The sequence below is a fragment of the Triticum dicoccoides genome, chromosome 4A, assembly GCF_002162155.2.
Source record: "Triticum dicoccoides isolate Atlit2015 ecotype Zavitan chromosome 4A, WEW_v2.0, whole genome shotgun sequence".
Lineage (NCBI taxonomy): Eukaryota > Viridiplantae > Streptophyta > Magnoliopsida > Poales > Poaceae > Triticum > Triticum dicoccoides.
The window spans coordinates 308,264,835-308,279,407 of record NC_041386.1 but is presented as its reverse complement, the minus strand read 5'-3'; the positions used below and the strand labels follow the sequence as shown (position 1 = coordinate 308,279,407).

General features: G+C 48.4%; 1 protein-coding gene across 1 annotated transcript; it reads left to right on the top strand.

The window, feature by feature from the left end:
• Nucleotides 1-378: 378 nt before the first annotated feature.
• On the top strand, nt 379-10,964 carry LOC119285833 (RNA polymerase sigma factor sigB-like). The gene is made up of 6 exons (XM_037565163.1): nt 379-768; nt 1,264-1,815; nt 5,804-6,034; nt 6,131-6,271; nt 10,230-10,427; nt 10,508-10,964. The coding sequence occupies exons 1-6, from the start codon at nt 529-531 to the stop codon at nt 10,799-10,801; spliced, it is 1,656 nt and encodes a 551-aa protein (XP_037421060.1). The 5' UTR covers nt 379-528; the 3' UTR covers nt 10,802-10,964.
• Nucleotides 10,965-14,573: the final 3,609 nt, after the last annotated feature.

The following is a 14,573-nucleotide window of genomic DNA, read 5'->3' as shown; positions in this document are numbered from 1 at the left end:
ATCATTGAAATCCTGATGCCATTGACGGTGCCCAACCCTCGTCTAGGGTGTTGCTATGTAAAATTAGGCTTGAGGGCTTAGTGTGGTTATCGGTAGGCCTACTAAAAGGGGATGTTAACCCCTTCTTTAGTCGGGTAGCGAGGTGGGATAGACGTGAAGAGTAGAGTTACTTAAATCATTTGTAACTATGATGAAGGCATTCTTTTGACCTTCTTCTTTAATATATGATATGCACACTCGTGTGTATTCGAGAAAAAAAATCCTGTGAATTTTTTTAGGAATTTCAATAATAATAATAATTTAGAGTTTGCTTTTTTGCAGAAACTAAGTTTGGACAGCCTCTGTGTATCGTGGAGCGCGCCTCAGCCGAGCTGATCACTTTGCCCTTATCCGGAGAGACCAAACAAATCCCAGAATCCATCCGCGCCGTCGCCTTGTCTCTCCACCTCCGTCCCCCCGCTTCCTCCCTACCGCGCCAATGGAGATCACCGACCCGAGGTGAGCCTCTCGATCAGCCCGGGCTCCACAATGGCGTGTCTGGCGCCGCACTTCAAGTGGGCCCCGTCTTCGTTCTCCACCACCCACGCGTACCGGCACCCTTCCTCGTCGTCCTCATCCTCCAACTCAGGCAGGTGCTCCGGCCGCCGCCCCTTCCGTGTCCAGTGCGCTGTCACTTCTGCTGTTGCAGCAGTCGTCGATGCTGACCACGCGGCTGGTGGGCCGCTCCACCTCGTTTACTCGTCTCCGGACTCGGCGCCGGTTCTCCAGGTGACGTAGTCTGCTCGGTTATTTTTTGCATTGCGTTTTACATTCAACTGCTAAAGAAGGTTTGGTTGAGCTAGGAGTGGGCGTGATTGGCCGAATGTTGTTGTTCTCTTACACTAAGTTGTTTCTGAGTGGAGCTAATCAGTTGGCCTATTATGGTCAACAAATGTGATGGACATGGACTAATGATACTCTAGGTGGAATTTGATTTGAAATAGCATATTATATCACTACAGGTAGATCGTACTACCTCCGTCCCACAATGTAAGACGTTTTTGCAAGATATGTTAGCTTGTAAAAACGTCTTATATTATGGGACGGAGGGAGTATTTCACATTACGTATGCATGCGTCTGTAGCTACTTCCACTGCCAGGATCGTTAATTTACTTTCAAATACCGCAATCTGGTACTAATTATAGGACTTGTAGCATTAGCAACTCTTACTAGTTATGTCAGATCATGCTTTTCATTCGTTTATTTTGTAAAAATTTCAACAGAGAAATTTTGAGTCAACTCTGGCATCAGAAACAGTTCTGAACAAAGAGGCTGTTGTAACTGCTGCAGCTGCAGAGGCAGTTGCCCTTGCAAGAGCAGCAGCTGAAGCTGCCCAAGAAGTTGTTCACATGGTACAGAAGAGTAGTTCCCAGCCCGTGTTCAGAAAAAAAGGGGAAGTGGAAAATTACTTGGCGAAAGAAATCCTTCGCACAGAAATGTTATCGAGCAGGGCAAATGAATATAGTGATGGTGTTCTATCGGGGGTCTTAGAACCATATGGCGTTCTGAGTGATGAAGCAGAACTAGATCATACACAGGACGCTGATAACATAGCTGTTAAGTCTGCACGTCAATTGGAGAGAAGAGCTCGGAGAACAAGAGCAACAATAAAGGCAGCTACAATAGTCCGTAGTTCCCCAAAACTAGCAACATCATCGAAGAAGAAGCGATCCAAGGGTCCATCGACCATGAATCCTTTAGGTTCCTTGTGGAAGATGACTGGCCGAAAACTTCTTACAGCAAAGGAAGAGGTTGAGCTCTCGAATGGTATTCAGGTGAGGCTACCATTTTACAATTAATTTGTATGAACTATTGGATTTGTTGCTAGGGAAATAGCAACTTGTATTCCTATGAGGCCATACGCCAGTATGTATACAAATATATGTGTGATACAACATGCAGAAAATCCCTTATATAATGGGGACTATTACACGGCTAATATATACAACTGTAACACCACTCCCATACTCATGGTGAATCAACAACACTGAGCTTGGAGAGGAAAAACCGTTTTGTGCTCTAGTCTGGCCCATCGTGAAGAAATCACTACTGTAACTCTGAAAGCACACACTGAAGATTGGAGACATGTGACGAGAGAACACAGTGCACCTTGGGTGCTGCTCATCTATTCAAGATATATAGTACATGTGCAACAGTGAGAGTGAGAGAGGGAGGGAGGGAGGATTGCTAACACCCTGCCGCAGCTGAACCATCCGGTAGCCGGATGCACAAGCTGGACCGGAAATCCTGAAACGCCAGCATTGGAAGACCCATTGTTAGGACGTTGTCGAATTGCTGCTTCATAGGACATGCAGCACGCGGAGCTTGCCTAGGGCTACCTCTTCCTGGACGAAGTGTATGTCGAACTCGACGTGCTTCGACCGTCGGTGATTGATGGGATTTGCAGCTATATACACCAAGGAAATGCTATCGCAGAAGACGAAGGTGGCGTTGGGCAGGGGAACGTGAAGTTTGCCGAGAAGTTGTCTGAGCCAGCAACACTCGGCCACCGTATTTGCGACAACGCGGTATTCTGCCTCTGCGCTTGAAAGGCAGACCGTGGCCTGGTGTTTGCTGGACCAGGATACCAGGGAGTCGCTGAGGAACATGACGTGCCGAAGGTGGATCGTCGTGTGTTCGGGCAGCCGGTCCAGTCCGCGTCGAAGTAGGCCACCAGGTCGAAGGATGCCGAGCGGTGTAGATGCAGACCATGAGCGGTTGTCCCGCGTAGATAGCGCACGATCCGCTTCACGAGAGCAAGGTGAGCGGCGCGAGGGTCGTGCATGACGAGGCAACATTGCTGGACGACATAGGCTATGTCGGGGCGCTTCATTGTCGTGTATTGGAGGGTGCGGTACTTGGAGGCGTCTGTACTGGGGCGCCGTCAGATGCCGAGAGCTTGGATTGTGTGTCAGACCGACGTGGACACATGCTTGCAGTCCTGCATGTTGGCATGGTCCAGAAGCACCTCGGCGGTAGGTGTGCTGGGACAGGAAGAAGCCGGCTTTGGTTCTCGTCATGGCAATGCCGAGGAAGTAGTGTAGTGGCCTGACATCCTTCATCGAGATTTCGGTGAACAACTGTTATTGGAGATGGTGAAGAAGAGTTGTAGTAGAGGCAGCGAGGAATATGTCGTCGACGTAGAGTAGAAGATAGGCGGTTCCTGAGCTATTGTGCAAGACAAACATCGAGGGATCTGACTGTGAGCCGATGTTGCGGATGAACGCGGCGAACTGAGCAAACCAGGCATGTGGCGCTTATTTTAGGCCTAGAGACTTGTCGAGGAGGCAGACATGGTCGGGGTGGGTGTCGTCGACGAAGGCGGACGGCTGTTGGAAGTAGACGCGCTCGGAGAGATGTCTATGTAGCAACGCATTGTTGATGTCCATTTGGTGTACATGCCATTGGCGCGAAGCAACAGTGTGTAGTATTGAAAACCGGAGAGCTGAAACTGAAAATAAGAGACATGATCCGATGAACTAAAAGGTAACCTAACACTCTTCCCTAATTGACATGCGTGGCATGTCGGGCAGGAGCTCTCGGTGATGGCGAGAGATGAGCGTCGGAGGTTTTGATCGAGGGTATCATCGACAGGGTGCCCGAGTCGACGATGCCAGGTGTTGCGGGAGACGGTGGTGAGGGTGTGATGACTTGAGGCTCGGTCGTGGGTTCCAGTGGGTAAAGATCGTCAGGAGGAGGGTCACCAGCTTCATTCTTTGATCCTTAACAGAGAGTCCATGATCATCAAATTCAACATTAATGGGGTTGCCATGAGCTGGGGCTTTGGCTGGTATGAATTTTTTATTAGATTAGGTGAGACTAGAACATTATGAAGGGAGAGGGCGTTGGTTGGTTGTTGTCGGGATGTTGTGGTAGCCAGTGTGTGTGACTGCTAGCGAGGAACGATTGCCAACTACAATGCGGGAAGAGTAGCAAGGATGACAGGAAGAGAGTATACCAGACAAGGACGCCATGTGAGTGGAAGCTCCATTATCGAGGTACCACTCCGTGCTTGGCGAGGAAGCCTGACCTTGCTGCACTCTCATATTGTTCAAGGCGTGGATGAGGGCTGTCTGGTCCCAAGTCGGAGGGGTGGCATTGGGGGATCCGCCAGCCACCGCACCATAGAGGGGGTGGGCAGGAGCACGGCAGGTGTGCCAGACAACAGGTGGAGCCGAGCCGAGCGCCGGTGGAGGACCCCATGGTGCACTGCCATGCTGGGGAACAGAGTGGAGCTCCCGGGGCACGGGATGAGGATGCCTGCACCAGGAGCACGGGGCCGCCAGGGCATGGGCCAAGCGTGGACCATGCCGGTCCAGGGCGCCGGTGCGGGAGCAGCAGGGCGAGGGGCTGAACCACCCCCGCCAGAGTGTGATGATGGGCCCTCGCCAGAGTTGGCAGTCTTCCCCTTGCCCTTGTGGACTAACCTGAGTCCGAATGGTCCACCCGGATCCCATCTGAGTGGGTTTCTGCCCCCTTAAGTGCGTGACCCTATAGGTTCACGTACATGGGCACGACCCAACTATGGACTTCATTGAAGGTTGCCAGCTTTGGGTTGTTTCGATTATATCCTGATTGTTATTGACAAGCTGTCCAAATACGGCCATTTTATTTCCTTGCATCACCCTTTTACTGCTCTACCTCTCGCTGATGCCTTTCTCGACATGATTTACAAATTGTATGCTACCTCTCCTATTGTCTCTGAACGTGATCGCATCTTTACCACTGCCTTTTGGAAAGAGTTGTTTCAATGCACTCGCACCTGCTACGTATGATCCTGCCTCGCCACCTCTAATCAGATGGACAAACATAGTGTGTAAATCAACAGGTGGAGGGTTATCTCCGTTGTTGTGTCAGTACCCATCCAACTCGTTGGTTGGTCTCAGTCGCTCCCTCTTTGTGAATTCTGGTAAAATAGCAATTGCACCCTGCAATTGGCAAAACCCCCTTTGAGGTCATCTATGGGCATCATCTGTGACACTTCAGCATTCGTCCTGATGACACCATTGTTATTCCTGATCTTCAGCAGTGGCTTGAACATTTCCTCCTCATTATGGACTCGGTTGGTCAGCACCTCTTGTGCGCATAGCAGCGGATGAAGAGCCAGGCCAACAAACATCACATTGATAGATTTTTTGCTGTTGGTGATGAGGTCTTCTTGAAGCTCCAACCCTATATTCAGGCCTCTGTCGCTCCCCAAGCAAATTACAAATTGGTTTTCAAGTTCTTTGGTCCCTTCGAGGTGCTCGAGAGCGTCAGCGAAGTGGCCTATTGGCTAGCCCTGCCAGCGTCAACCAAAGTTTCTCCTGTTTTCAGGTTTCTTTGCTCCACAAGGTTCTAAAGCCGGACTATCAAGTATTACCTCAGTTGCCTTCACCTGATGCTCATTTGCTGGTCCCTGGGAAGGTGCTCCAGCAATGAGTTCTTTGCCGCAGTGCCGATTCTCTTGTTTAAGTTCTCGTTGAATGGAGCGACGCACCATCTGAACTGGTGCACAACCTGGTGAACTAAGTGCGTGTGTGCGCTGGAGAGTAGGTGGCGGTGGTGAAACTGCTGGCCAGAAACCGAGAGGAAAGGAGAGAGGCGTGGGTTTAGGCGAGAGCTCGACGAACACCAATGCCGCGTTGCTTGTACTCGAGATATTGCTGGACCTAGTAATCGAAATCCTAGTGAGATGGAGTGCTTACATGGATGTAGTATTGTTCTTTTCATTTAGAGCCAGTTTTGGAGCTAAATATGCAAGATTACCTTGAATTGGTGCAGGATCTCTTGAAGCTGGAGGCAATTCAAGGTGAGCTTGCAGAGTACAATGGTGGTCAACCAACGTTCCCACAGTGGGCAGCTGCAGCTGGAACTGATGAGAACACTTTGCGGAAACGTCTTGATCATGGTATTCATTGCAAAAACAGAATGGTAACATCTAATGTGCGACTTGTAATCTCTATTGCCAGAGAATTTGAAGGTCCAGGGTTGGAGCTTTATGATCTTATTCAGGTACATGGACTTTTCTTTAGCTGTTGTGGTTAATAAGTATGGTTACTTCTATGCTGTATTTAGCATGGATATTTTATTTCTAGGTCTTCATTACAGGAAGGAATGCAGGGCCTTATAAGAGGTGCTGAAAAGTTTGATGCATCAAAGGGTTTTCGGTTCTCTACATATTCTCACTGGTGGATCAAACAAGCAATGCGAAAATCTGTCTCTGAGCAAACCCAGATATTTCGCTTACCAGTATGTTGGCCATCCTTGTCCTTTTAGTTATTCTATGTTTGTTGCACTATTCTGTGTACCCACCTGCTGGCTGCTGTGGTCATACTGATTGTGACTTGGTGCCTAATATTACTATCATGCATGAGTGCAAGCTGAATTAAGTTAGACAATTTCTGAGATTCTGCAGTACGAGTGAACCCATTCAAATTGGTGACACTGCTAGTCTATGTGCATATGCGAGATAATTTTGTAGCATAACGCATTGATGCTAGTTTCTTGGTGCAATGAGACACATGGTACAGTTGATAGTTTTTTTTTTCCGGAAAGGCCAAAGGCCACATATTAAGTTGAGCAGACCCTTACAAAAACACCTTTACAGAAATTGGAATATCCATCCAGGTCCCTGGGGTTGCCAATTCTTCCTCCTGCATCCATCGGCCGTGCGCCTTAAGCAAAGTTCGTTGCCGCCTCTGGGCTTCTGTCTCAATGGCGCAAACTTGTTGAAGCCCACAAGCTTGTATAAGCAACGCCAGGAAGTCGTTGGTGTAGACTAGAAGACGCCGGCGGCCGTGATCTGCGCAGCAAATCGCCGACCCGGAGAAGAACACACCGGAAAGGGCCTGTAGAATGCCACAGGCCCCGGCCATAGAGTCGGGGAACACAAATCTCACACGCTCCCTGCTGAGGCCAAGGCTAGCCAATCTTTGTCGGTCAGAACTGGAGCTGGAGGACCGAGATGCACAACTACGTTCTCCACTCCGCAGGACAGCACGACCGAGACAAAACTGCAGAAGAAAAGCAAAAGAAGCAGATCTGGTTCTACTCTCCCACATGCCACAAAGAAGAATCGCTGGAATGATGGCGAGGCGTAGAGACCTTATCCATGCTGACAATGATGCCATCGTCTCGTCATCTCCGATCGGAGACAAACCCTATTTTTCTTCGTAACACCACCGGACCAAAGCCCTAGAGTCCCTGCCCCCCCTCCCCCGGCGCTTGAGCACAGAGGGAGAGGGGCCCCTCGGTCTCACCGGGGAGTAGGGTAGACTGGCTACCGCCTGTCGCCTAGGTCATGGGAGCAGGAGAAAGAATGATTCATATGATGATTACGGGTATTACTTGGGTCAGACGTCTTTGGTACTTTTGGTAGTTAGTGTTGTCTTCTTTCCTTTCATATAGTGAAAAGACATTGCACATTACTGCAATATTACTCCTGTTGACTTTCTCTGTTAATTGATGATTCCGGTTAACTACGATTTATGTTTGATTCTCTGAGACCGTCTCAGTTCATTTGCTTCTGTTGGAGTTGTGTCGAATATTGTGTACAAGATAGGTTACAGTTGGACTCTGAGTTGTATTGTGTTTAGATAAGATATGGAGTCGTGTCTTAATAGGACACATGTATCCTAGGCCTCTCATATATAGCGGGGTAGACACACAATGTAACCTATACCAACATAATAGCACAGGAACGCAAGTGGGAGCCGGCGGCGTGTGCCGGCGCCCGGGTGGCCGGTTTGTGGTATTGTGACAGTGTCACGGGGAGGAGCGCCCGTAGTCAGGCCCCGGGGATGTAGCCATATCAGTGAACCTCGTTAACAAATGACGGTGTCGTGCTCATGTGATTGCTTGGTCCTTGGATGATCGACGGTATGCCTCGGATTTATTCTAACAAGTGGTATCATGAGCTAGGTTACGAGGTGATTGTCTGGTTAATCTAGAAGAGATGGAGATACTGCAGAAGGATCAGGCGTCGGCGATGGAATCGGAAAATACGGCGCGGCAACACAATTGCGTGGAGCAGCGTTTGGTTGGATTCGGAGTCCGACGAGATTGACAGGTGATCTGCAGACTGCAGCAGTAGCATGTGCGGCAACGCAGTTGGGCCAAGGTGCGGTCCAGCACGGGGCGGCTGGAGGCGGGCCGGCAGAGCCCAACGCGGGCGTGCGTATGTGGGAGGCAGCGGCAGGTTCGGCGGTTCTCTCGGTGCAATCGGATGCAGCAAGTTAGCCGGATTTGTTTTGGACAAAAAGGTAGGAGACTTAGTCTTCGTATATGACGCGGAGGCAGGCAAATCAGTAAGCGATACATATCCATCGGAGTACTACTTGCATACGGATTTGACAAAAGAGCAGCACTAGCGTCAAGAGTTGAGTCAAGGGAGCAGATCACGTGAAGGCCAAAATTTTGGTGGATTGCTACTAGTACATGGGGGTGTACCTCATCAGGTTTTGCTCGTGTACTTCGGGCATTGTAGTGGAAGCTCGGTTAATTTTTCACAACGTCATGATGCCATCGGGCATCGGGTTTGAGGTGGAGAAGTTCAACGGAACTAAAAACCTTGGGTTATGGCAGACAAGGGTGAAAGATTTGTTGGCACAATGAGGATGCTTGAAGGCGTTGCAGGAAGTCATGTCAGCTAAGATGGAATTATTAGGTGATGGATCGAAATTCGCGGAAGATGATTTGGGAGCCTCGAGCGTGTCATGCAGTCGGTGAAGTTCGGCTTGGTTGGACTAGATAGTCTGACGGATCGACGCAGGTCGGTTGGTACAGAAGACGGTGGTTGAGATCGGCAACGACGACATAGAAGCGTGATGCTGATGGTGACCGACTTCTGGGCGTGGAAACACGTGACGCAGGCCTGAAGGCTTGTGTGGCTTCGACAAGGTTATGGCGCGGGGTTGATTCAAGACGGTGCACATGAGAGCTTGAAGTCGACAGGGCACGCGGGTGGACTGATCATCTACCATGGAGTCATGTTGAAGGTGCAGTTGGATTGAGGGGCTACGGTGTAAGGATCCAGAGAATCGAAGCCTATTCAGCTGGGAAAAAGCGAGGGACGCGTAATTCGGACTGGAGCCCAATGGTCTGATGGAAGCGTGAAACTCGTCATCGGTGATGATCGGTGGTGCTCTGCAGTAGGGGTTGAGTGGTGCGGGTTCACGACCCTTTGAGACTCGACCGGGACAGCGGAGGCTCGACGCGGTAATAACGGCGAGGCGTGCGACGCGCACGGGGCATGGAGACGGGCCAGGGCTCTGGTGGTCATACATTGGTGAGGCAACTACGAATTTGACTCGGGATGACTACAAACAATGGTGAAATTCCTTCAAGTTTTAGACAAGCGGTCAAGAAAGGAGCAGTGATGTTGGGTTCAGGTAGCTCTTACGTGTGACATCCAATATGTGAGTTGTTCATTTTCACGTAGGTCAGTGATCAGTGTGTGATGCCGTGGATGAATACTCTGGAAGTTGGAGCGCAAACTAGAGTAATAAGGAACTTAATTTTGCTCGAATGTTGACTGTGGTCAAGAAAAGAAGGGACTACAAGTTGCAGGTGGAGTCATATGGAGTCTTTGGAGTAGCAGCGGTACTCATGGGATAAGCTCAAGTCCAATATACATGAAAGTTTGACGCAAGGACGAATTCAAGGTGGTGGAGAATATTCGCCAAGGTGGAGTTTGTTAGAGTTGTGTCGAATATTGTGTACAACATAGGTTACAGTTAGACTCTGAGTTGTATTGTGTTTAGATAGGATATGGAGTCCTGTCTTAATAGGACACTTGTATCCTAGGCCTCTCATATATAGCGGGGATAGACACACGATGTAACCTATACCAACATAATAGCACAGGCATGCAAAGGGGAGCCGGCGGCGTGTGCCGGCGCCCAGGTGGCCGGTGTGCGGTATTGTGACAGTGTCACGGGAAGGAGCGCTCGTAGTCAGGCCCTGGGGATGTAGCCATATCGGTGAACCTCGTTAACAAATGACGGTGTCGTGCTCATGTGATTGCTTGGTCCTCGGATGATCGACGGTATGCCTTGGATTTATTCTAACAGCTTCAACTTACCAGACAGTAGGCATGGATCTTACAGACGGTAGGAATGAATGCCAATTTGTATTTGAAACCTGTATTTTCTCAATGCTGGTTCTCTTAGCTGGTATATTTCTTAAACTGGTTTATTCTGATTACCAGGCTCACATGGTTGAGGCAAGTTATCGTGTGAAGGAGTGCACAAAACGACTTCGCCGTAAACTTAAAAGGCGACCCTCTAATGAGGAAATAGCAGTGGACACTGGTATGCCAGTCAAACGTGTCGAAGCAGCAGTGAACCTCCCGAAGTATAGTGTATCCCTTGATAGCAAAATTGGAAGCACAGACATGACTTACCAGGTGCTGTCTCATTTGTATTTTGTATCTCACCAGCGCTTGCTGTATATAGAACTTAAACAAGAACGTGCTCCCATTTTCAGGAGGTCACAGCTGATCCCAGCGCCGAGACAGCTGAAGAAATGCTGAATAGAATGTCAATGAAGAAAGATGTGCATCAGGCACTGGATACTCTGAGCCCACGTGAGAGACAAGTCGTCAAGCTTAGGTTTGGAATCGATGATGGTAGGATAAGAACTTTGCAGGAGATTGGCAACATCATGGGTGTCAGCAGGGAGAGGATTCGGCAGATTGAATCGGGTGCATTTCGGAAACTGAGGGGCAAGAAAAAGGTGAAGTGTTTGATGGATTATCTGGTGCCTGTAGGCAATTGGTGAACTGTTTGTCTGCACAAAGTATTTTTCTTTCAGATTTAGTTTTGTTTTTGAGAATCCATTACCTGTACCATTTACGTAGCCACCCCTTATATAGTGTAGGTCAAATGAAGGAATCAATAAATTTTGGTGAGCAATTTATTTTTTAAGATTCTTGCTGTGGAAATATCATGCATCCCTTGCCGCGCGGTTCCATACCTTCTCACCGAATATCTTCAAGAATAATAATCAAACCAAACCAAATTGCTGAATTGCTGAAATAACTCGTATCAGCACCCTACAAGTGAGAATATGACGTAACGAATTGCTGAAAGATTACTGTCAAAAAAAAAGAAATGGTGAAAGATTAACGGGAAAAATCTAAGATAGCGTGCGCACAGAATCCTAACGTCCGCGGGGAGACACAGCTCCTTCAGCAGCGCATGCACCGGGCGTGGTACCGCAGAGCAGCGAAAAACTAGCGGTACCAAGATTTGCTACTGTTATCAATTAACCTTTTTGTTTCTGTCAACCCACGTCGATCTATGGATTACAGAGGTTTAAACCTGCAACAAGTAAACGGGAACGACCAGGATAGAATCTGAATCTACGGTGCAAGAATAGAAAGCTGTTGGATGGACGCTTTTTTTTTCAAGGGTACGCCAAAGACGAACCTTAACTTTATAGAAGGAAGAAAAATATTTACAAGAGATTACATTTTCGCTAGGTAGGCATGACACACCAGCCTATCATAGTCTTCACTCACAAACCCTAGCCAACTACTCACAAAACGTAGCTACTCCGGTGGCCCCGGCCCTAGTCCACATTTCAAGCTCTTGCCAGATTAGGTCTGCTGGAGGATGGCAAGCCACTTAAGTGTATACTAGCACATATGTCTATGCGTTGCAACGGGAAAACATTTTAGAATTTTGAATTTATGACAACTGGCTTGATGTTTAATTTAATTCAGAATGAATTACATTGCTTTATTCGGAATGGTCCAGAGTTGATATGCTTATTGCTAGGACAAATAAAAAAGGATGATCAGAAGTTATTTCCACCAGGTTAATCCAATTGGTGAACCGTTGATGAATCAAAAGTCATCTCCACCAGGTTGATCCATTTGGTCTCAGAATCTTTCCATGCGAGTACGTCCAAAATGACTCAATGCTCTCCCTTTTGAAAGTAAGCTATATGATACTGCCTCATTGGGCTTGTGATAGAGGTGTAAGCAGTAAATTTATGAAAACAATTTGTAGTTATCTTGCTTGAATATCCAAGTAGTGTTTTGTACTGGCTGAACTATATTTTACAGACTATTTACAAAACATTTTGTGGACTTTTGAACTGTTCTAAGGACGCTATCGGTCTCGAGTCATTTGCTGCCTCAGGACATTCTTTGTGATGAAAAAAGACACTTGCGAGTGTAGTACTAAATAACCCAAGCCATGTACAGTTTCCATGTTTCATCGACCAAAACACAACACCTAAACTGCAATGTGCTTCAGTAGCTTTGCTCTGACTCCAAGAATTTTCAGTGTCCTCCTTTTGGTTTTCATGTTTCATCGACCAAAACGCAACACCTAAACTGCAATGTGCTTCAGTAGCTTTGCTCTGACTCCAAGTATTTCCATTGTCCTCCTTTTGGTTGTTAAGAACGTGAGTTAATCCAATAACAAATACTAGAACTTAAGTGTTTGGAAGTAGAAAAGCACCACTCGTGCATGAAATTGTGGCGTGTTTGTAAGTTGTGCACGAACAATTTTCCATTGATCGTTTGTTGTCAATCAAGTTCTCAAGTTTTTATGCACCACTGCTCACAACACGGCTTATTCGCTTCACTTGCTAAGGTCAACTCGCCCCAGAGCATGCGAAGCTCCTGCACCTTTGACCACGGGCTGCTACCTTGCGTGCCGTCACCGCCTCCCTGTCAAGCTCCTTCGCCAGTGCAGCCACATTGCCCTTTTCGACGACTGCCGATCCAGGTTCCACCTGTTCTGCACACCGCCCGGTGCTACAGCCTATAGCTCGGCAACATGTGACGCACATCCATTGTTCATCATCCCCTTCCACCAACCATTGCAATTTCCATGAACCTTCTTTAGGAGACCGTCAGCCTGGCCACGCACATAGACACCGTGTTTGTCTGCTGCAGGGTGGTCGCCAGCTCGACCACGAGCTCCCTGTAGCACTGCCATGCTCCTATAGCTGATGTGCGAGACATATCATGTTGTGACGCCCCCGATTCAATCGTACACTAATCATACACGCAAACGTGTATGATTAAGATCAGGGACTCACGGAAAGACATCACAACATAACTCTACAAATAAAATAAGTCATACAAGTATCATATTACAAGCCAGAGGCCTCGAGGGCTCGAATACAAGAGCTCGATCATAGACGAGTCAGCGTAAGCAACAATATCTGAGTACATACATAAGTAAACAAGTTTGCCTTAAGAAGGCTAGCACAAACTGGGATACAGATCGAAAGAGGCGCAGACCTCCTGCCTGGGATCCTCCTAAACTACTCCTGGTCGTCGTCAGCGGGCTGCACGTAGTAGTAGGCACCTCCCGAGTAGTAGTAGTCGTCATTGACAGTGGCGTCTGGCTCCTGGGCTCCATCGTTTGGTCGCAGTAATCGGGTATAGAAAGGGGAAAAAGAGGGAGCAAAGCAACCATGAGTACTCATCCAAAGTACTCGCAAGTAAGGAGCTACACTACATATCTATGCATTGGTATCAAATAGAATAAGGGTATCATATGTGGACTGAACTATAGAATGCCGGAATAAGAGGGGGATAGCTAGTCTTTAGAAGACTACGCTTCCGGCCACCTCCATCTTGCAGCATGTAGAGGAGAGTAGATGGTAAGTTCACCAAGTAGCATCGTGTAGCATAATCCTACCCGGCGGTTCTCTCCTTGTCGCCCTGTTAGAGAGCAACCACCGGGTTGTATCTGGCACTTGGAAAGGTGTGTTTTATTAAGTATCTGGTTCTAGTTGTCATAAGGTCAAGGTACAACTCCAAGTCGTCCTGTTACCGAAGATCACGGCTATTCGAATAGATTAACTTCCCTGCAGGGGTGCACCACATAACCCAACACGCTCGATCTGTCGTGGTTCTAACTCTGACAGTAATGTAGGGGGGTATGTATGGAGAAGCTAGATCTCAGCTATTGGGAAGTTGTAAACACACCAAGATGTACGAGTTCAGGCCCTTCGCGGAGGAAGTAACAGCCCTACGTCTCGGTGCCCGGAGGCGGTCGACTGGATTACTGGCGTGTGAATAACAGGGGTGTGAACCCTTCATACTGAGGAGGGGGTGGCTTATATAGAGTTCGCCGGCCCCCTCCTGCCCTCAGTAATGCAGGGTTTAAGGTACATTTAAGGTTGGGCGTTACCGGTAACGCCCTTAATAAAGTGTGATAATGACCATAAAGACTACTTAATAGCCGACCGTTTGCCTGCGGAGTGACTCTAGGTCTCCTGGCAGTCGAGTGGTTGGCTTCATGGTCGAGTGGTTGGCTTCATGGTCGAGTGTCTTGAACCCGTCGAGTGGGATACCTTCAAGTCGATTGAAAGGTGACTTCTCCGAGGGATGTCCCAGGGTAGGGCTCTTTGGACAGGCCCGTGCCCCTACCCGAGGTACATGGCTTCATCATTAGCCCCCGAATGGATCGAGGTTAGAGTGGGGAAAGAGTTGGAGATCTTTCCGACCGGTTCTTTGGGCTACGTGAGCGCCTCGTCTTGGGCCAACCGTCACGGATGACATCATCAACCTCTTTCAGTCGCC